The 16,749-nt window shown below is 42.1% G+C and overlaps 1 protein-coding gene across 1 annotated transcript in view; it reads right to left on the bottom strand.

Moving 5' to 3' along the window:
- Positions 1-10,727: 10,727 nt before the first annotated feature.
- Positions 10,728-16,749, bottom strand: part of GPR176 (G protein-coupled receptor 176) — a gene marked incomplete at both ends in the record, with an annotated part of 88,987 nt that continues 82,965 nt past the window's right edge. Inside the window, 2 exons of the mRNA XM_082649631.1 lie at positions 10,728-11,850; positions 15,532-15,784. Of these exons, the coding sequence (XP_082505757.1) occupies positions 10,728-11,850; positions 15,532-15,784 (1,376 nt within the window). The remainder of the gene's footprint in view (positions 11,851-15,531; positions 15,785-16,749) is intronic.

Consider the following 16,749-nt stretch of genomic DNA (forward strand, 5'->3'; position numbering starts at 1 on the left):
ATACTTCACGCTTGTCTGATTCCAAACCATAACGTTTGAGTTGAGCTAGGTCTCTGATCCCATAGGGTATTTTGTTTGTTTCTTCATTTTTTGTTTTAAATTGGGTCTCCTGATCTATATACTAAAATGAATTTTTAGAATAAAAATTATATAAATCTTTATTGTTATGGAAACCTTGCAATTTATTTTAACTTAAAGGAAGGTAAAAGAAATTCGCATAGCATATTTGAAATGTATTCGGATCAAACTTTCAGGGTCTTAAGTAACAATGTAGAAAAATTATTTTCCTCAGAGTTAACATCTAAGAGATAAAGAAGAAATAGGTAAACAACCAAAGGGGATGTTTATTAGTCAGCTGTCAGGCTGCCATTCTGGCTTTCTTAGCATCTCACTCCTTACATATATTTTTTCTTAGTTCAAATTCAAACTAATGTTTCTCTCTGAACATACAAAATGTTTATTAGACTAGAAGCTAGTCATCATTTTGATGACTGTAGGCTTTCTTGTGTAAATCTTTTTCTTATTTGATCATTCAATTCCTTATTTAACCAAGATTGGTTTATTTTCTCTTCATTTTATCATCACAGACAAATTGGAATTAATATACTAATTTGGCTCAAAATTTGTTATGTAACCCATACACTGACACACAAAACCATTTTAAATTACACATCCCTGGTTTCTCAGCCAGCATCTGCAAAGAGCTGACCTGGGCCTGGTCTCTTAACTTCTCTCAATCTGTTTCTTCATCTAGTAAAATAAGGGGCAGGATAAAGATTTCTAAGCTTACTTTCAGCTCTGAGACTCTGTGAATATCTGACCTAAGCAGACTTGGCCCTCTTTGGAAACCACTGCTCATGTGTTCCAGCCTGAACTGCGACAGTATTCACACCAGCATAAAAAACACGTGTTCAATAAGCAGGGCAGTAAGAATTGCCTGTTTAGAAACACCTGGGCAGTGGTAACAGCCATCGGTCTTGTCCTCGGCAATCCATAAAGAATTAAACAAAGCAAAACCACAATCAGTGCACCCTATTTTTACAGCACAACACAATAGAGTGCATTGAAAAATGGTTTAGGTTTTATGAGATCTGGGTTTACGTCTCCCTCTGTTGTTGATTCTAGAAGGACACGCTTCTTCACATTTCCAGGCTTCAGTTTACCAGCCCATCTGTTAAATTTTGGAAAGTAAACTCCTGAATACTTTTGCTTACTTTGTAGAAATAGAGAAGTTAAATTGTTCTTAAGATTCTATACTGAATGTTTCACTGCAACTGTAAATAAAATGAGTACTTTTACTTCACATAAAAGCAGCCTTCTAATCTATGCTGAAGAATGAAAAAAGGTGAATTATCCGGTTCAATTCACACCTGTCCTCCATTAAATGCTCATTTATCTTGTATGTTTTGTTACAGATGACTTGGTATTTTTGTGAAATCTGCCAACTATTTTTTTGTTATGAATCTAAAGATCATTACCTTGGTCCAAATTTATGGAAATTTTGTATTCAGGTGGCATACTTGCATTCATGCATCCATTTGTCTACCTTTTCTTGGTCACTTTCGCTGAGTCAAATCCTCTAGTGAGCTATTGCTGAGCAAGTAAGCTTTTCAGCCTTTCTCTAATCATACCTAATTGCTCAAAGATCCTGACAGAGGCAGGAGCTAGATGGTCATATTAATCCCCACCAACTCCTCACCACCACTGATTTTAGGTAGCAAGTGTCAGGAGTAAGGGGGATTTCTGAGTGCCAATATGTAGTAGTTACCTATCTGTTCGCGATAAGAGCAGGAAGAAAATGGAAGGCATTAGTCAGAGAAATATTTCCCCTTCTCAATGTCATGAAAAAGACATTTTAAAGCACTGGTTTCCCCTCCGCACATTTTGCTTATGGATTAGTCATTTTTAAAAATCAGGACTTCTGGTCCGAGGTCTTGAAAAAAATCACTTAACCTCCTGGGCCTCCATTTCTTCTTATTAAATTATAGAGGTGGTATATAACTAGGCTAAGATCTTCCAAATTCTAAGTGCTATGACTATATGAAGTAAATGGTCATTTTATGGAGGAAGAAACTTCTCGGATTTAAAGAAAAATTTGCCATCCAACAAACAATCATTGAGGAAGATGCACACTCTCAGTGAAGGATAATTTTCACTTTCCCTCAGAACTTGTCAGCACGTTCATTCATTGTTCTCTTGTCTCTTGTGGGGGGTTTTCTTTTTTTTCTCCCTTAAGCTGTCCAGAGGGCAGGGACCATATCTCGAACACTTTATACTCCATTATAATAGTGTGTATTAAATGCAATAATACTTACTGTTATGAATGAATGAATCTTGTTAACATTTCGTATATCTGCATGGAAGAGTACTCGCTCCTTGGGGGAGTGTGGGCAATGGATGAGAGTGATGTGAGGGCAATGACTCTTAAATTAAACTAAGGGTCAACTCGATGCAGAATTAACAGGGAAGACCTGAGGCAGAAGATGACGCCTGTGAGTACTCTCAGCTGAGCAATCTCAATCTTGGCCTTCTGCTAAGAGTTTAACATTTACTCTGAACTGAATGCCTCTGCCATGAAACAGGAAATCATGAAGCAGAAGGAATTTTAGGAAATAACATTGAGAAAAACAGCTGTCGGGCATGAAGGCTTTTAATACAGTCCCCAGTATAGTTTAATAACGTGTGCCGAGTGAGTATTCAAAAACTAGTCATAAGGGCTTCCCTGGTGGTGCAGTGGTTGAGAGTCCGCCTGCCGATGCAGGGGACACGGGTTCGTGCCCCGGTCTGGGAGGATCCCACATGCCGCGGAGTGGCTGGGCCCGTAAGCCATGGCCGCTGAGCCTGCGTGTCGGGAGCCTGTGCTCCGTAACGGGAGAGGCCACAACAGTGAGAGGCCCACATACCGCAAAAAAAAAAAAAAAAAAAAAAGTCATAATAAGGAGAGATGATAATGATCATCAGTACTTTGGAGGGTGCAGTGGAAGAATTGGTCCTTAATGCCTTCTGTACTGTTTTTAGCTCTGTCTCTAACTTGTTTCATCTCTTAGGGCCATCTGTGCCTCTAGTTTCCCCATCTGCAAAAGAGAGATCATATCATTTCCTGCAGAAGTCTGTGGACTGTGCTTTAATATCCTCCAGTAAATCGTATATAAATACAAAGCAGGCAAAGAGAAGCCAAGTGCTACCAAGAGAATAAACTTTAAGGCAGAGAGTATTATAAATTAAAATCAATTAAGACCTAAGTATTCTAATGATTTGAAGTAGTTAATGCAAAGGTAGTTGTTACATTCATTTTAGATTTTTTCTAAGTAAATGGGAACATTGATTATAAATAAATTCCAGGATAGTTTAATCTATTAAACTCTCTATTTTGTACATATTTATCTATAATATGGTGAGGGTTTTAAATTAATTTCTGAAGCAAACTAGCATTATTTAAATTAAACTTACTCTTAAAAAGGAGCAATAGGGACTTCCCTGGTGGTGCAGTGGTTAAGACTCCGTGCTCCCCATGCAGGGGGCCCAGGTTCAATCCCTGGTCAGGGAACTAGATCCCACGTGCATGCTGCAACTAAGAGTTCACATGCCACAACTAAGGAGCCAGCCTGCCACAACTAAGACCAGGCACAACCAAATAAGTAAATAAAAATATTTTTTAAAAAGGAGCAGTAATTCTTAAAAGTGCTTTAATAAATACACCCCCCAAAAAAAGAAATATTTCTTCTTGTTTATTGAGAATACATAGGGAAAAAGTAAAATTCAGAACATCCTACAATTGCCTAGTTCATAAAGCCAAACTGAAGGAATTATCTGAGTAAACTGACACCCTTTGAGCATATCAGCAAAGAGCCGTTGGTCACTCTCACCCTGAAAGCCTAAATTGCCTTATTTTCTCAATTCCCTTTACTGATCCATGTGGTTTCTTGTTTTTTCTTTTGTTCAGTCAGGTGGTGCATTGCAAAATTCAGAAGCTTAATAGACTTTTGTAGGTCTCCTTTTTTAAAGTCAATATGTATCTTTATCTATACACATGGGTTTTTCTTAAAAATAGCAAAAAAGGCTCCTCTAATCATGATCTCCCCTGCAGCCGGGATGGGGTCGACACTATGAGGAAGAAGGAAGGAAGGTGGATGTTTAGGAGGTGAGTAACGGCATCTGCTCCAGCTTATGAGGTGTACATGTAAATCACTCTTGTATGTTCAGAATTGTCTTCACAGGGACAGAGTGGATTCGCTTTTCTTTCTCAAAATCAACTTCCAGTAAACCACTGAAAGACTCAAACAAAATTTTAGGTACATTTTCCTTTTCAATGTGATTTCTATTTTCTTAGTTTCTCTAGATCTGCAGTCATTATTTCATCTATATTTAAAACTGGCCAGAGTTCTAGTATTATCTTCCAAGGGTTGGGTTTGGAAAGAGAAGTATCCCTTGTATCATTTGCCTTTTAAATAATAATGGATTTAATTAAATGCTTCTCTCAGAGAAACAACCCAGAGACAGAAGGCCAGCGTTTAATTCTGTGTGGACCTTCGGGTAGTAGTATATAAAATCTGTTCACACCAAATTTCCTCCATGAAAATTACAAAGAAGGAAATGCAAAAGGGAATGAGAATTTTGGCCGAGGGAAGCCAAAATAAACTAGAAAAGATTTTTATAAGCATGTATTCATATGTAGAATAATAGACTATAGAAACATAAAATTTCAGAGTTGAAAAGAAACTTAAAGTCTCATTTTCCCTTCAAGGTTGAAATACAAATTAATTGCTTCAGTCTCAAAAAAGTGTGGGACAATACATAATTTTCTTTATTGTTTTACTATAGCTTAATTTTCATCGTGAGATCCTGGGATAATAGATATAATCGCACATTCAAGGTTTTCTTCCCTCTCACGTGACACCATGGGCTCTGTGGAGTGTGAAACGACATCTGTCCCCTGTGTCATTGCCTACATGGTCACCCCTTGCCCCATTTGGTCTTGTGATCCATCCTTCCCGGCCACCTGCTCCTTTGGGCTTGAAGCTCTCTCTTTCTTTCAAGACACTTATGTAGATATCTGAGTGAGGCCCTGGCTCCTGGACTCACTACCAAACTCCCCACAGGGATCCACGCCCTGGGGAGCAGGGCACACACTGGTTCCCTTTGCAACTGCCCAAATCTTTCTTTGTTTTGCTGTTTCTTTGTTTGCTTTCTTGGGGCTTTCCCTAGGAGGCAGCATTAGGCCCCTTATCCAGAAGGTACAGATGTCTACATTATCACTTACCCCTGACTTCTCTTCTCTACTATCCTCACGTCCAGGGAAGATTTTTCCACTGAGGGGGGATGGTTCCCCTTCCTCAAACCATCTCAAACCTTTGGCTAACCCAGTGTTTCTCAGTGCGTGGCTAATCCAAGATTTCTCAACATTGGCATTATTGGTATTTTGGACCAGATATGTCTTTGTTGTATGGGCTGTCCTGTGCATTATAGGGCGTTTAGCAGCATCCCTGGCCTTGACTCACTAGGTGCTAGTTGCATCCCCCAATTCTTGAAAATCATTACCAAATATCCAGTGGGCTCATCCCAAGAGTCCCCTCTGTTCTCCTAAAACCTAGGCTTTGATACACAAAAACTGGAAAGAGACTCACAGTCTATTTGCTTTCCTTTGAGGCAGTGAACGCCTTCCCCGCACCTTCCCAGAGGCAATACATGTGAATGTATCAAGCAAGGAAAAGGAGGGAAGAGAAATTAGATGCATCAGGTAATATGGTTAATATCTCAAAAGCGTTATCCCATCTGTGCTGTACTTTCTCACCTGTTGCCTTAAAAGGTACACCACATGTCATTCTAGCACCTCCTTTGTGTGTGTATTACCTTTTGTATATGGACTGCAGTGAATACGCATATAAAAAGAAACTTAAGAGGGGGCAGAAACGATTTAACCACTAAATTCTGATCAATACAGCTGACAAAAGGATTATTGTTCACGCCCAACACATACGCCTAGAGCTGTGCTTCTCCGTATTGAACTTCCCTTCCAGATTTAGAACTTACACTCCCTCTAGTGAATTACAGAGAGGCTTAGGTGATGAAGAGAGAAGTAGATCAAAGACCTTGCATTTGATGCCTTTAACCCTTGTATGAGTCATTCCAAGGAGATTGATGAGAACCAGCAATAACTCTCCTGACAGCAAATCTTACCCCAGCTCGTCCTCAATAGAGATTTAGCCACGTCTCCAGATGCCATATCTCTTATTTACTCATTCATTTATCATTCACTCATTTAAGTTTGGAAATAAGGGCTCCTAAGTCCCCAGGACATAAACAGCCATCAGAGGTTCACAGAAAACAATGCTGGAGATTACAGTCTGAGGTCTATGAAGGTCTCCAGGCCTTTATTCTGCCTATTAACTAACTTATCTCCTTGGCACAAATGGGGATAAACACTGGTTGAACCTGAGGCTAACAGGCAAGATATTTTAGCTTCTAAAACCTCATATAATGGAGAATCTTAGATCATTTCAATTTATTTTAAAAGCCTTGCACTCACACAAAAAGGCTTTTGATGCTACCCTGGGCATTAGTATTGATTTCAATTCCTGTTTTATTCACATACTCTCAGGTCATTAACCATGATTCATTTTTCTTTTGACTACAGAACTCTAATATAGCAGCAATTGGTTGTGATATAAACCTGCTAAATGTTTACAACTATTTGGGGAAGTTAATCACTTTGCTATAAACTTATTTACATCGTATATTGCTACATTGGTAGACTACAATATGAAAGCACTAATCCTTCCCCTCCACAGAAATTCAGCCTAAAATAAGCTCTTTTTCCCTGAGCATCTCAGATCTGGTATGCGGCAGCCGCTGTGAGCCACCCAACCCCGTCAGGGCTGCCAAGAGCACAGCAACGCCCAGAGCTGGCCTGGAGCTGCAGCTTTTCTCTCCAGCCCAATCAGACTTGTGCTTGAACTCCAATATTAGCTTAACACACCACGTGACTGCCTTATAGTTCCTTTTCAACGGCTGAGTCCACTTTGGGTTTGTCTATCTTCCCTTAGTTACCTACATATTCTGCTGTACTCTGCATCAGTATATTATTCTCATTTTTTTTTTAACATCTTTATTGGAGTATAATTGCTTTACAATTTTGTGTTAGTTTCTGCTGTATAACAAAGTGAATCAGCTCTACGTATACATATATCCCCATAACCCCTTCCTCTCGCGTCTCCCTCCCACCCTCCCTATCCCACCCCTCTAGGTGGTCACAAAGCACCGAGCTGATCTCCCTGTGCTATGCGGCTGCTTCCCACTATATGCTCTTTCTTATTCAGGATCTGGCTTATAGATTTACAGCAAAGTCAAATATTCTTTCAACATCCCTTTTTTTTTTGAACCTGAGAATTGTTTGGTGAAGAACGATTCCAGCTTACACAGTTATTTTTTTCTTCAGGGATTCAAACAGTACTTTGGCACTGTGTACTGCCTCAAAGTATCATCATTATGAATACTAATAATTGTTGGGGTAACTGGTAAAAAACATCAATTTAATATTGTTTTCTGAATAACATTGCAAAACTGCCTCCATGACTTTTTTTTTTAATGTAGCATGTAAGCACTAATATGGATATAGTTTTACTGTTTGCCACACTTTGTGTTAAACAGACCATGCCATTTAATCCTCACAACTGCCCCATGAGGTATACTATTGTCTCACTTGGATTCCCCTGAAAACAGAGCTCGAGACAAGGGCTTTGTGCAGTTGGTTTTGGGGAGGTGATCCTTGAGGGCATGAATGAGGGTAGAGAAAGCCAGACAGGGAAGGAGGAAGAAGAGTCAATAAAAGGATGCAGTATTTGGACAACGTGGTGGGCAACAGGGACTCAATTTGCTGGACTTCCTGAGAAGTGGAAAGATGCCTCCCACAATTGTCCAGCAGAAGGACAGGGGCATTTATCCACTGGTTCCCATGTCCCACTGATCCAGGGTTACCCCCCAGAGCGAGGGAGCTCTCCCAGGGCAGACAGCAGAGAAACTAGGCCTTGATGGCTCTCAGGGAAGTGAGTAGATGCAGCCAACAATGGCCCACTGCAGACATGGCTAAAATCAGAGGTGAAACATGTGAGTCAGGGCAACAGAAGCCTCTGACAGTTATTACCTCCCCATTTTATAGAGAGGAAACCAAGATACATGGAGATTACCTCACATGCTCAAGGTCACAAGGTGGGTCAGTGGTAGAGTCAGAACTCAAACATGGGCCATCTGACCTCAAGGCCATGGCCCCAACCATAAGGGGTAATGACGGCTGCACTACACTCTTCCCCGTGTAGCTCCACCTACAGGTTTGAGCAGACCATCCACCGATTCCATTTGGAACCCAGGTTTGGGACATTTATTCAAACATTGCAGTTTCTTCTTTGGGAATTCATTTTTCAAGTTGCCACAACATAAGAAAATGCTATTAGAATGCTGCATCTGCATGTTGGGAGGAAAATAAACACCTTTGTTTTGAGATCACACAGGAGGAGAGAGGTTCAGATAGTATACCACTTGAGAGGGGGGAAAAAAGAAAACAAACAAACAAAAAAATCACTCAGACAACCGTTTTTGAGTTCAGAAACTGCTTTTCAATTTTTTATTAAAACATAATTCTTCAAAGAGTATAGAAATACACCTGGCCATGACCTGTTAGAAGTCAACCAACTGCTTCAAACATACATAAGTAACATCTATCAAATTCTGGCTCACCAGAATTTATTAAGTTGTACATATATGTTATCAGAATGACACCAACATGGCTACATTTGACCGATTCTTCTAAAGTGGACACAAGTTTCTGACAGGTTATGTTTCCCCTTGATGAACGCTGTAACAACTGTGACGGTTTGAAAGATACGCTTGAAGGGCCACAACGGGAAGCATGAGGGCAAGGAGCTCCAGAGCGCACACAGGGGCCCCGGGAGAGGGGGTGGTGGGCCCCTGTTTCCGCTGTGAGCACACAATGCTTCAAAGAAACGAACACAAAGAGGAAGGCACTCCCTCCTCTGGACAAGGGTCTTTGGGTTCACATTCGGGAATCACAAGACAGCACACCCAGGAAAGGACAGGAAAAGGAAACTCCCTACACATAGTCTGACCTTCCTACGAGGGACAAGGGCCTGTGTGGTTCAAGGAGAAGATCCGTGAGGACCCCTTCCGTTGGGATGTGTTCTTTGCCGCTGAGGATGCCCCCTCCCCTGAGGCTTGCTCAAGGCACTGGATTGGCTCCCTTCCATACTATGAACAAGAACAAAACGCCCTCCAGAGAAGAGCAGACCTGGCGCTTGATTTGCTCTCCTTAAGAGTGAAGTTTCCTTTGTGGTTTGAATTCAACCTGGTGAAGCCCACCCCAACGTAGACTCGAATTGCTGTGAGAGCCCCCAGGCGGCTGATCAATTGAGGACACTGTCCTCCCTCTTCTGTCCTGTCTGGCTCCTGCTACAACTTCACTGGGAAGGAGTAAGTGGAGAGCTCACCTGGGCTAGGTATTGCCTTGGCATTGTACAGTGATGAATTCCTTCTCCATGTTCTGTTCCTCCTTCGTGCCCAAAATGAAGGGAGAACCACAGTCGTACAAACAGACTGAAAATGAGACTGGCGATGCATGGGGTCTGCAGTCCTCCTTGGAAGGGAACCAACTTTTCCCACTCTTTTGGGCAGACTCACTTCTCCTAATCAAGTATTTTTAGCTTGACGTTTCCAGAGGACCCCGTTTACCCTAACTTTGCCTTTTTAAATGACCTTTAATTCCAGAAGTTGGCACAAACCTTTTTCAATACACTTTACCCCTGCTGATTGCTGCATAAAATCTTTCACATGAGACCATGTGGGAAGAGAAAACTCTACAGAGTGTGGATATTTCTCAGTCTTTCTTCTCCACTTCTAAGCTTCTCTCTCATTTGTTGAAAAAAACACAGCTTAAGGGGGAAAGACATGATTAAAGCTTGCAGTGTTTTCCAATCAACACTGCGGACTTCTCTTTCTGAGGCCTTAGTGATGCCCGGAGATGGTCAGGATAATCAAGGACAGAATATCTTCCTAATCCCTGGGCACATCTATTGCCATGTCTGTCAGATGGGGCTGCAATATTCATTCATCCCTCACCTACATCCCAGCAAAGGAGATGAAGGGCATCGGGAGAAACTGTGAGTCATGTGATCAGGCTGTCCAGAAAAAAGGTATCAAATGCCAAGGTTCTATCTTCCCTAAAGATACAGATCAATATAAACCATTTTGAATATTTGTCATTTTAAAATCGATCAAATAGGCATTTTCTTGTGGCCGCACGGCTCCATAATTATCTTGGGCTTCTCTTAGAGTGCCCCTGCTTCCTTTGAACTCACAGACATTCTTCTCTCCGTGTATTCTTTGCAGGGCCCGGAACTGAGATATCCCCAGAAAATGCACACAGAGAACCCACCCAAGACCTGTTTCCCGCTACCCAGCTTTCGTCTCCACAGAGAGAAATGTGGACTTTACTGAGGATCACTGAGATAAATATATATATATGTATAAATATATATATACGCCCTCAATAAAGAGGACATCCGATTTTATATAGATTTCCCTCTCATTCAAAAGCATCCGGCCCATAGAGGAGGAATCAACCCATACTGGGTTGCAAGGAGATCAGACAAATCATAGGCCCAGTGAAGGGAGGGCAGGAATGTGGAAGGTCTGTTGCTTCCAGGGATTTACAAGACTTGCTAGGAATCCACCTTTGGGAAGATGCTCACTTTATTGTTTCTGCTCATCTTCCGTTCCACCCTGCCTACCTTGGGCATCTTTGTCTGGATCAGCTCTTCCGGGGTGTTGCCCAAGGGGGGAAGCAGCCTCTTCTTGCTATTTCGGGTCTCCGAGAGCCACTGTGGAGGCAACTCAAATGGCCCAAAGCCGAATTGCAGGGAGTACCTGTCAGGGAATGTCTCAGGTTCCACAGGGACTGCTGGTGCCACCTGGGATATAGAGTCCACGGTGCCCGGGGGTGGTGCAGGGGTAGCAAACCGCGGCCCCTGCTCTGCCTCCAGGCAGGTGGGAAGTAGCTCCCTGGCCTGGAGGTCAGCTGAGCCGGCATACTTGGCTTCACTCTCTTCCTCATCATCTGTGGGCTTAAAGATCTGCTGCTGCCCAATGTGGAACATCTCCAGGAGCTGGCTGCCCGAGCGCATGCTGGGCTCCAGGCTGGCATCGGCCACCCCGCTCCCTGTGCCCACCACATTCCGGCGACTGTAGCGGTGGTGCAGTTGTACCAAGGTCCCTACCAAGCACTTGCGGATAGATTTGTTCACAGTAAGAAAGAGCACAGGGTTCGCCAGCAGAGAGACTTTGGGCAGCCAAATGGCCGTGAGCAACAAGAAGACAGAAGTGTTGGGAACATTGAGCACAGTCTGGTAGACGACCAGTGTGGCATAGGGCACGCTGCATAAGATGAAGACCATCACCATGGACAGCAGGGTGGCGTGCAGCTCGGCCTCCCGCTGGGAGGCATAGGGGATAGAGATGGTGTTCTGCGGGGTCCGCAGCGCTGCTATGATGACTTTCTTCTTCTGGCTGGCACTCAGGGCCCGGCGGATCAGTATCAAGAAGAGGAATACCACGGCCACAGGCACGATGACCGTGGTGATGTTGTAGACCAGAACGTACACCAGGTGGCCCAACGAGTTGCTCCAGACTTCCGTGCAGGTGGACATGGCATAGATGTCAGCCACGTTGGTCACCGCAAACACAGGGACGCTGGCCACCACGGCATGGGCCCAGATGTATATCACTAGTTCTCGGGACTTTGCATCAGATATTTTTCTCTCCAGAGGATAGAGGACTGAGTAGTACCTGCCAAACGCACAAGCAAAATTCGTTTCACAGAAGATACGCTTTAATTAGGGGAATCTATATTACTAAAAGTAGGAGAGAGGAAAGAAAGGGTCCATTTCTTCTATTCTGCCTAAGACAGAGGAAACCACTGGGGGAATTAGGAAGCTAGACCTTAAGTTTTGAGGATTTTGCTGTACAATTCACAGTTAGCTTTATAATTATTGCCACCAGGACTAAATCCAAAAGAGTGCCCTCAATATAAAGGATATCTCCCTCTGCTGGAAAGACACCTCTTTTTCAATTTAAGGGTGAAGGGTAATTTGTAAAAAAATTTTTTACCTGGGCTAGAGGAGCTTGAGGGCAATTTTCAAAGCCACTAAGAGAAAGGAAATGTGTCTGCACACAAATCCAAAGGAGACTCGTGCCACAGTGGATATGCACGGATATCACTAGCATTTACAGCCACCTGGGGCAGAAGAAGCCAGTGTGAGGGAGGGACTCTGACAAAATCCTTCCACAAGATCAACCTGACTGAAAACAATCATGCCTGCTCCATCGCCATTGTTCCCATGATAATCGCTCAGTACCCCTAAGAGCGATTAATAGACTTAAAATGCCTGCATGATTAGATTTTTGTTAAAATCAGGGAAGACTTTTTTCCTTCAAGCTTGACTTGATTATTCTATAACCACCTAATCAGAATTCCAAAAGCACCTTGTTTCAATATCACCTTGTTTCAATATCACCTATGACTGGGGGAAACGGAGTAATGTGTTAGACTCTAGAACCACATCTGTCATGAAAGGGCAGCCAGCAGCCCTCAGAGATATGGCGAGTTTCTTCACCTTAGCTCGGCCCACGTCTGTGCAGTCAGCTAATGCTGGAGTCGACCTTCCAACCCTATTAACATGCATTCCCTCATGGGGCCAGCTGAGCAGGCGTGCCTTCTGTCACAAGGATTTCTGAGCACTACCTATCTGCTAGGTATTGTGCCAGGCACTAGAGTGCAAAGATGGAAGAACGCACGGGAATGTTTCTTAACTAAATGGGGAAAGGCGGCATGTAAACAAACAATTATAACCGAGCAGATGATGGCTCTACTGGAGGGACACACAAAGGAGGTGGGGAAAGGGAGCACCTGGGAAAATGTCAAGAGCAAGCAGCCCTGTGGTGGAGTCTGGCAGGGGACAAGCTGTGGGAGAGACGATGCAAACACAACACAACCACGGATGACCAGAGATGGATGGAGTGCAGTAAAATGTGTTCTAGATCACTTTCTGGGAAGGGAAAAAAAAAGAGAAAGAAATGTATAAGTTATGCACGCTCTCAGTTGTTTTTCTCTGAACACGGAGAAGCTTTTCTAACCACCGCTCAGTAAATCCAGTGTGGTGGCCCCACGCCCACGCATGAATACATGTCCACTGTCTCTGATTCCCATTTGCTAAGTGACAGGTGACAAACCCAGGCTTCCCGTCATTTTTGATTCCATTCTAGGTTGGGAAATAGACCGTAGCACAAGCACACAGGCTCACTATACACCATTTTGTTAGTATGTGCGTCTCTAGAGGATGATGCAGGAAGTGTAGGTGGCCTCCCAATTCACTTGCTGACTTGGTGCCACGAAACAAATATCTGGGCAAGAAGTGAGAGAAAGAACTGTTTTCCCTTTGTCTTCGTGCACAACAAACCTATACTTTCCAGTAATCTGCATCTCTGAATAATGAAATAGGAATTTACCAAACTTGCTTTTCTACTAAAAGAACTTATCTTTTTTAAAAAATTAGGAATTTTGGATTAATACAATATATAAAATAGATAAAATAGATAAACAACAAGGACCTACTGTGTAGCACAGGGAACTATATTCAATATCTTATAATAATCTATAATGGAAAAGAATCTAAAAAAGAATACACACACACACACACACACACACACACACACACACACATATATATATATATATATAACTGAATCACTTTGCTGTATACCTGAAACATTGTAAATCAACTATACTTCAATTAAAAAAAATAAGAATAAAAGACACACTGAAAAAAATGATGGCAAAAATACAGTAGATTTTCTGCTGGAAAGAAAATAAGGATTTCTTATTATTTGCATATTTTCTTGCCTAAAACCAAAGGCTCAAAATAACCCACAGGGATTATTGCATTGCTTCCAGGTAGTATAGCAACCTGTCCAGAATAATGTGTTCCCACTCTTGTTGAATCCTGTTCTTAAAAAACCTTCAGGATTCACAGCAGCATGATTTATAATAGCCAAAAAGTGGAAACAACCCACATGTCCATCAACTAGTAAATGGATAAACAAAATGCGGTATATGCATACAATGGGAATATTATTCGGCAATAAAAAGGAATGAAGTAAGTTAAGAGAGTAGATCATGAGTTCTCATTACAAGGAAAATAAACATTTTTTGGTATCTATATGAGATGACGGATGTTAACTAAATTTACAGTGAATCATTTCACAATATGTGTAAGAGAAGTCATTATGCCATATACCTTAAACTTGTACAGTGCTGTATGTCAACTATAACTCAATAAAGCTGGAAAGAGAAAAAAAGAAGTACTGATACCTGCTATAACATGGATGAACCTTGAAAACATTATGCTGAGCAAAAGAAGCCAGGCACAAAAGAACACATATTGTATGATTCCACTTATATGAAATGTCCCCCCATACAGAGACAGAAAGTAGATTAGTGGTGGCCTCGGTCTGGGGGTGGGAATGGGGAATAACTGTAAATGAACACAAGGTTTCTTTTTAGGGTGACAGAAATGTTCTAAAGTTCAATTGTGGTCATGGCTGCACAACTGTACATATACTAAAATTCACTGACTTGTACATTTTAAATGAATTTTATGATATGTAAATTATATCTCAATAAAACTATTAAAAAAAAAACCTTCAGGAAAGAAAAGCCCACCATGTGGACTGCAGACATAAGACCTCACCAAGCAGGTAATAAGGGGCCTCCAGAAAGACACACCTGCCGTGAACACAGAATGGATCAACACAAAAAGCATTAGGAGGGGCTTCCCTGGTGGCGCAGTGGTTGAGAGTCCGCCTGCCGATGCAGGGGACACGGGTTCGTGCCCCGGTCCGGGAGGATCCCGCACGCCGTGGAGCGGCTGGGCCCCTGAGCCATGGCCGCTGGGCCTGCGCGTCCGGAGCCTGTGCTCCGCAACGGGAAGGATGGGAAGAGAAAACAAACACCATCACAATATAAAACCTTGGAAGTAGATGCTCCAAAGGAATTCTGGTGCTATCTGGCCAGGTCCAACAGGACTGTCTAATCATTTGTTAAATGGCCACTGAATTGTTCTCTTGTTCTTCCAGAAATGTTTTCATCCTGCATCAAAAGGCCCTAATTGCAGAGTTAGCAATCTGATGAGCAATCTACTGCAAATTGCAATGCAAATACCACTAATTCCAACCAAGCTGAAACTACATCATGATCCACCTCTGCCCCAGCATCGTCATGATGTAACCTCCCCAATGCTGTCTTCTGTGAGGCATCTGTTTCAGCAATCGATTTTCTTTCTGTTGACAACAAGCAGACTAAAAAGCAGTATTTGGAACACTGACTATTCACTATTTGTTTCGTGATGCTAATTTTTCAATACACTTAAAAAAAAAAAAAAAAAAGTTGCACCCCTGGCTACCTGATCTTACCTGTCCAAGGCAATGGCAGGGAAGCTGAGGATAGTCACAGAGCAGAAGACTTTGTGCAAAAACTTAACGACCTTGCAGAAGAGCATGGTGTAGATCCACCAGCAACAGTGAGGACTGGTACTGAGGATGATGTCGAAGGGCACGCAGACCAGGCTGGCACAAATCCCCGAGCAGGCCAGGTTTTTAATGAACCTGTTGGTGACAGATTTGAACACGGTTGTGCGGCAAGTCGACCATAACACCATGAAGTTTCCTGGCCAGATAGGCAAAAATAAAAACAAACAAAAAAAATGTTTAAATAAAAAGAAAGAAGACAAAAAAGAAAGAAAGAAAATACAGGTTAAAAAAAAGATTGAAAAACCATAGTTAAGAGATCATTTCAAAGAACTTTAAAGGCATAGGATATTGTCAATTTATGTGAAATTATTAAATCACTTTCATAAGTATCAAAAAGTCTAGAAGAATTTTTTAGCCATGAGTTTTATTTAATTTTAGGCATAATCGTATTATGATGATGATTCTGTCTCACCTGAGTATAAACAGTCAGCTAGGGATTACTTAACCTCAGCCAGTCTACTCTAACCAAGTTTGCAAATGACCTCGCCTTACCAAACTCTGTAACAGAAACAGGACGAAAGCCACACATGTGGCTTAAAATTTCCTAGTAGTGATATTTTTAAAAAGTAAAAAGAAGCAGGTGAAATTTTAATAGCGTATATTATTGAACCCAATCTATACCAAACATTATCATTTCAAAGTCATCATTACTTTAAAAAGTATTAAAGTAATATATTCATTCTTATTTTTGTGCTACATCTTTGAAATGTGGCGTGCGTTTTTTTTGTTGTTGTTGTTATTTATTTATTTATTTTTGGCTACGTTGGGTCTTCATTGCTGCGCTCGGACTTTCTCCAGTTGCAGTGAGTGGGGGCTACTCTTCGTTGTGGTGCACGGGCTTCTCATTGCAGTGGCTTCTCTTGTTGCGGACCACAGGCTCTAGAGTGCAGGCTCAGTAGTTGTGGCGCACGGGCTTCGTTGCTCCGCGGTATGTGGGATCTTCCTGGACCAGGGATCGAACCCATGTGCCCTGCATTGGCAGGCAGATTCTCAACCACTGCACCACCAGGGAAGCCCCTGGTGTGCGCTTTTTAAATTGAAATATAATTAATATATAACAGTGTATTCTTTTTAGGTGTGCATGGTGTATGTTTTATTTTA

The sequence above is a fragment of the Grampus griseus genome (genome assembly GCF_964374135.1).
Source record: "Grampus griseus genome assembly, chromosome: 2".
Classification (NCBI taxonomy): Eukaryota; Metazoa; Chordata; class Mammalia; order Artiodactyla; family Delphinidae; genus Grampus; species Grampus griseus.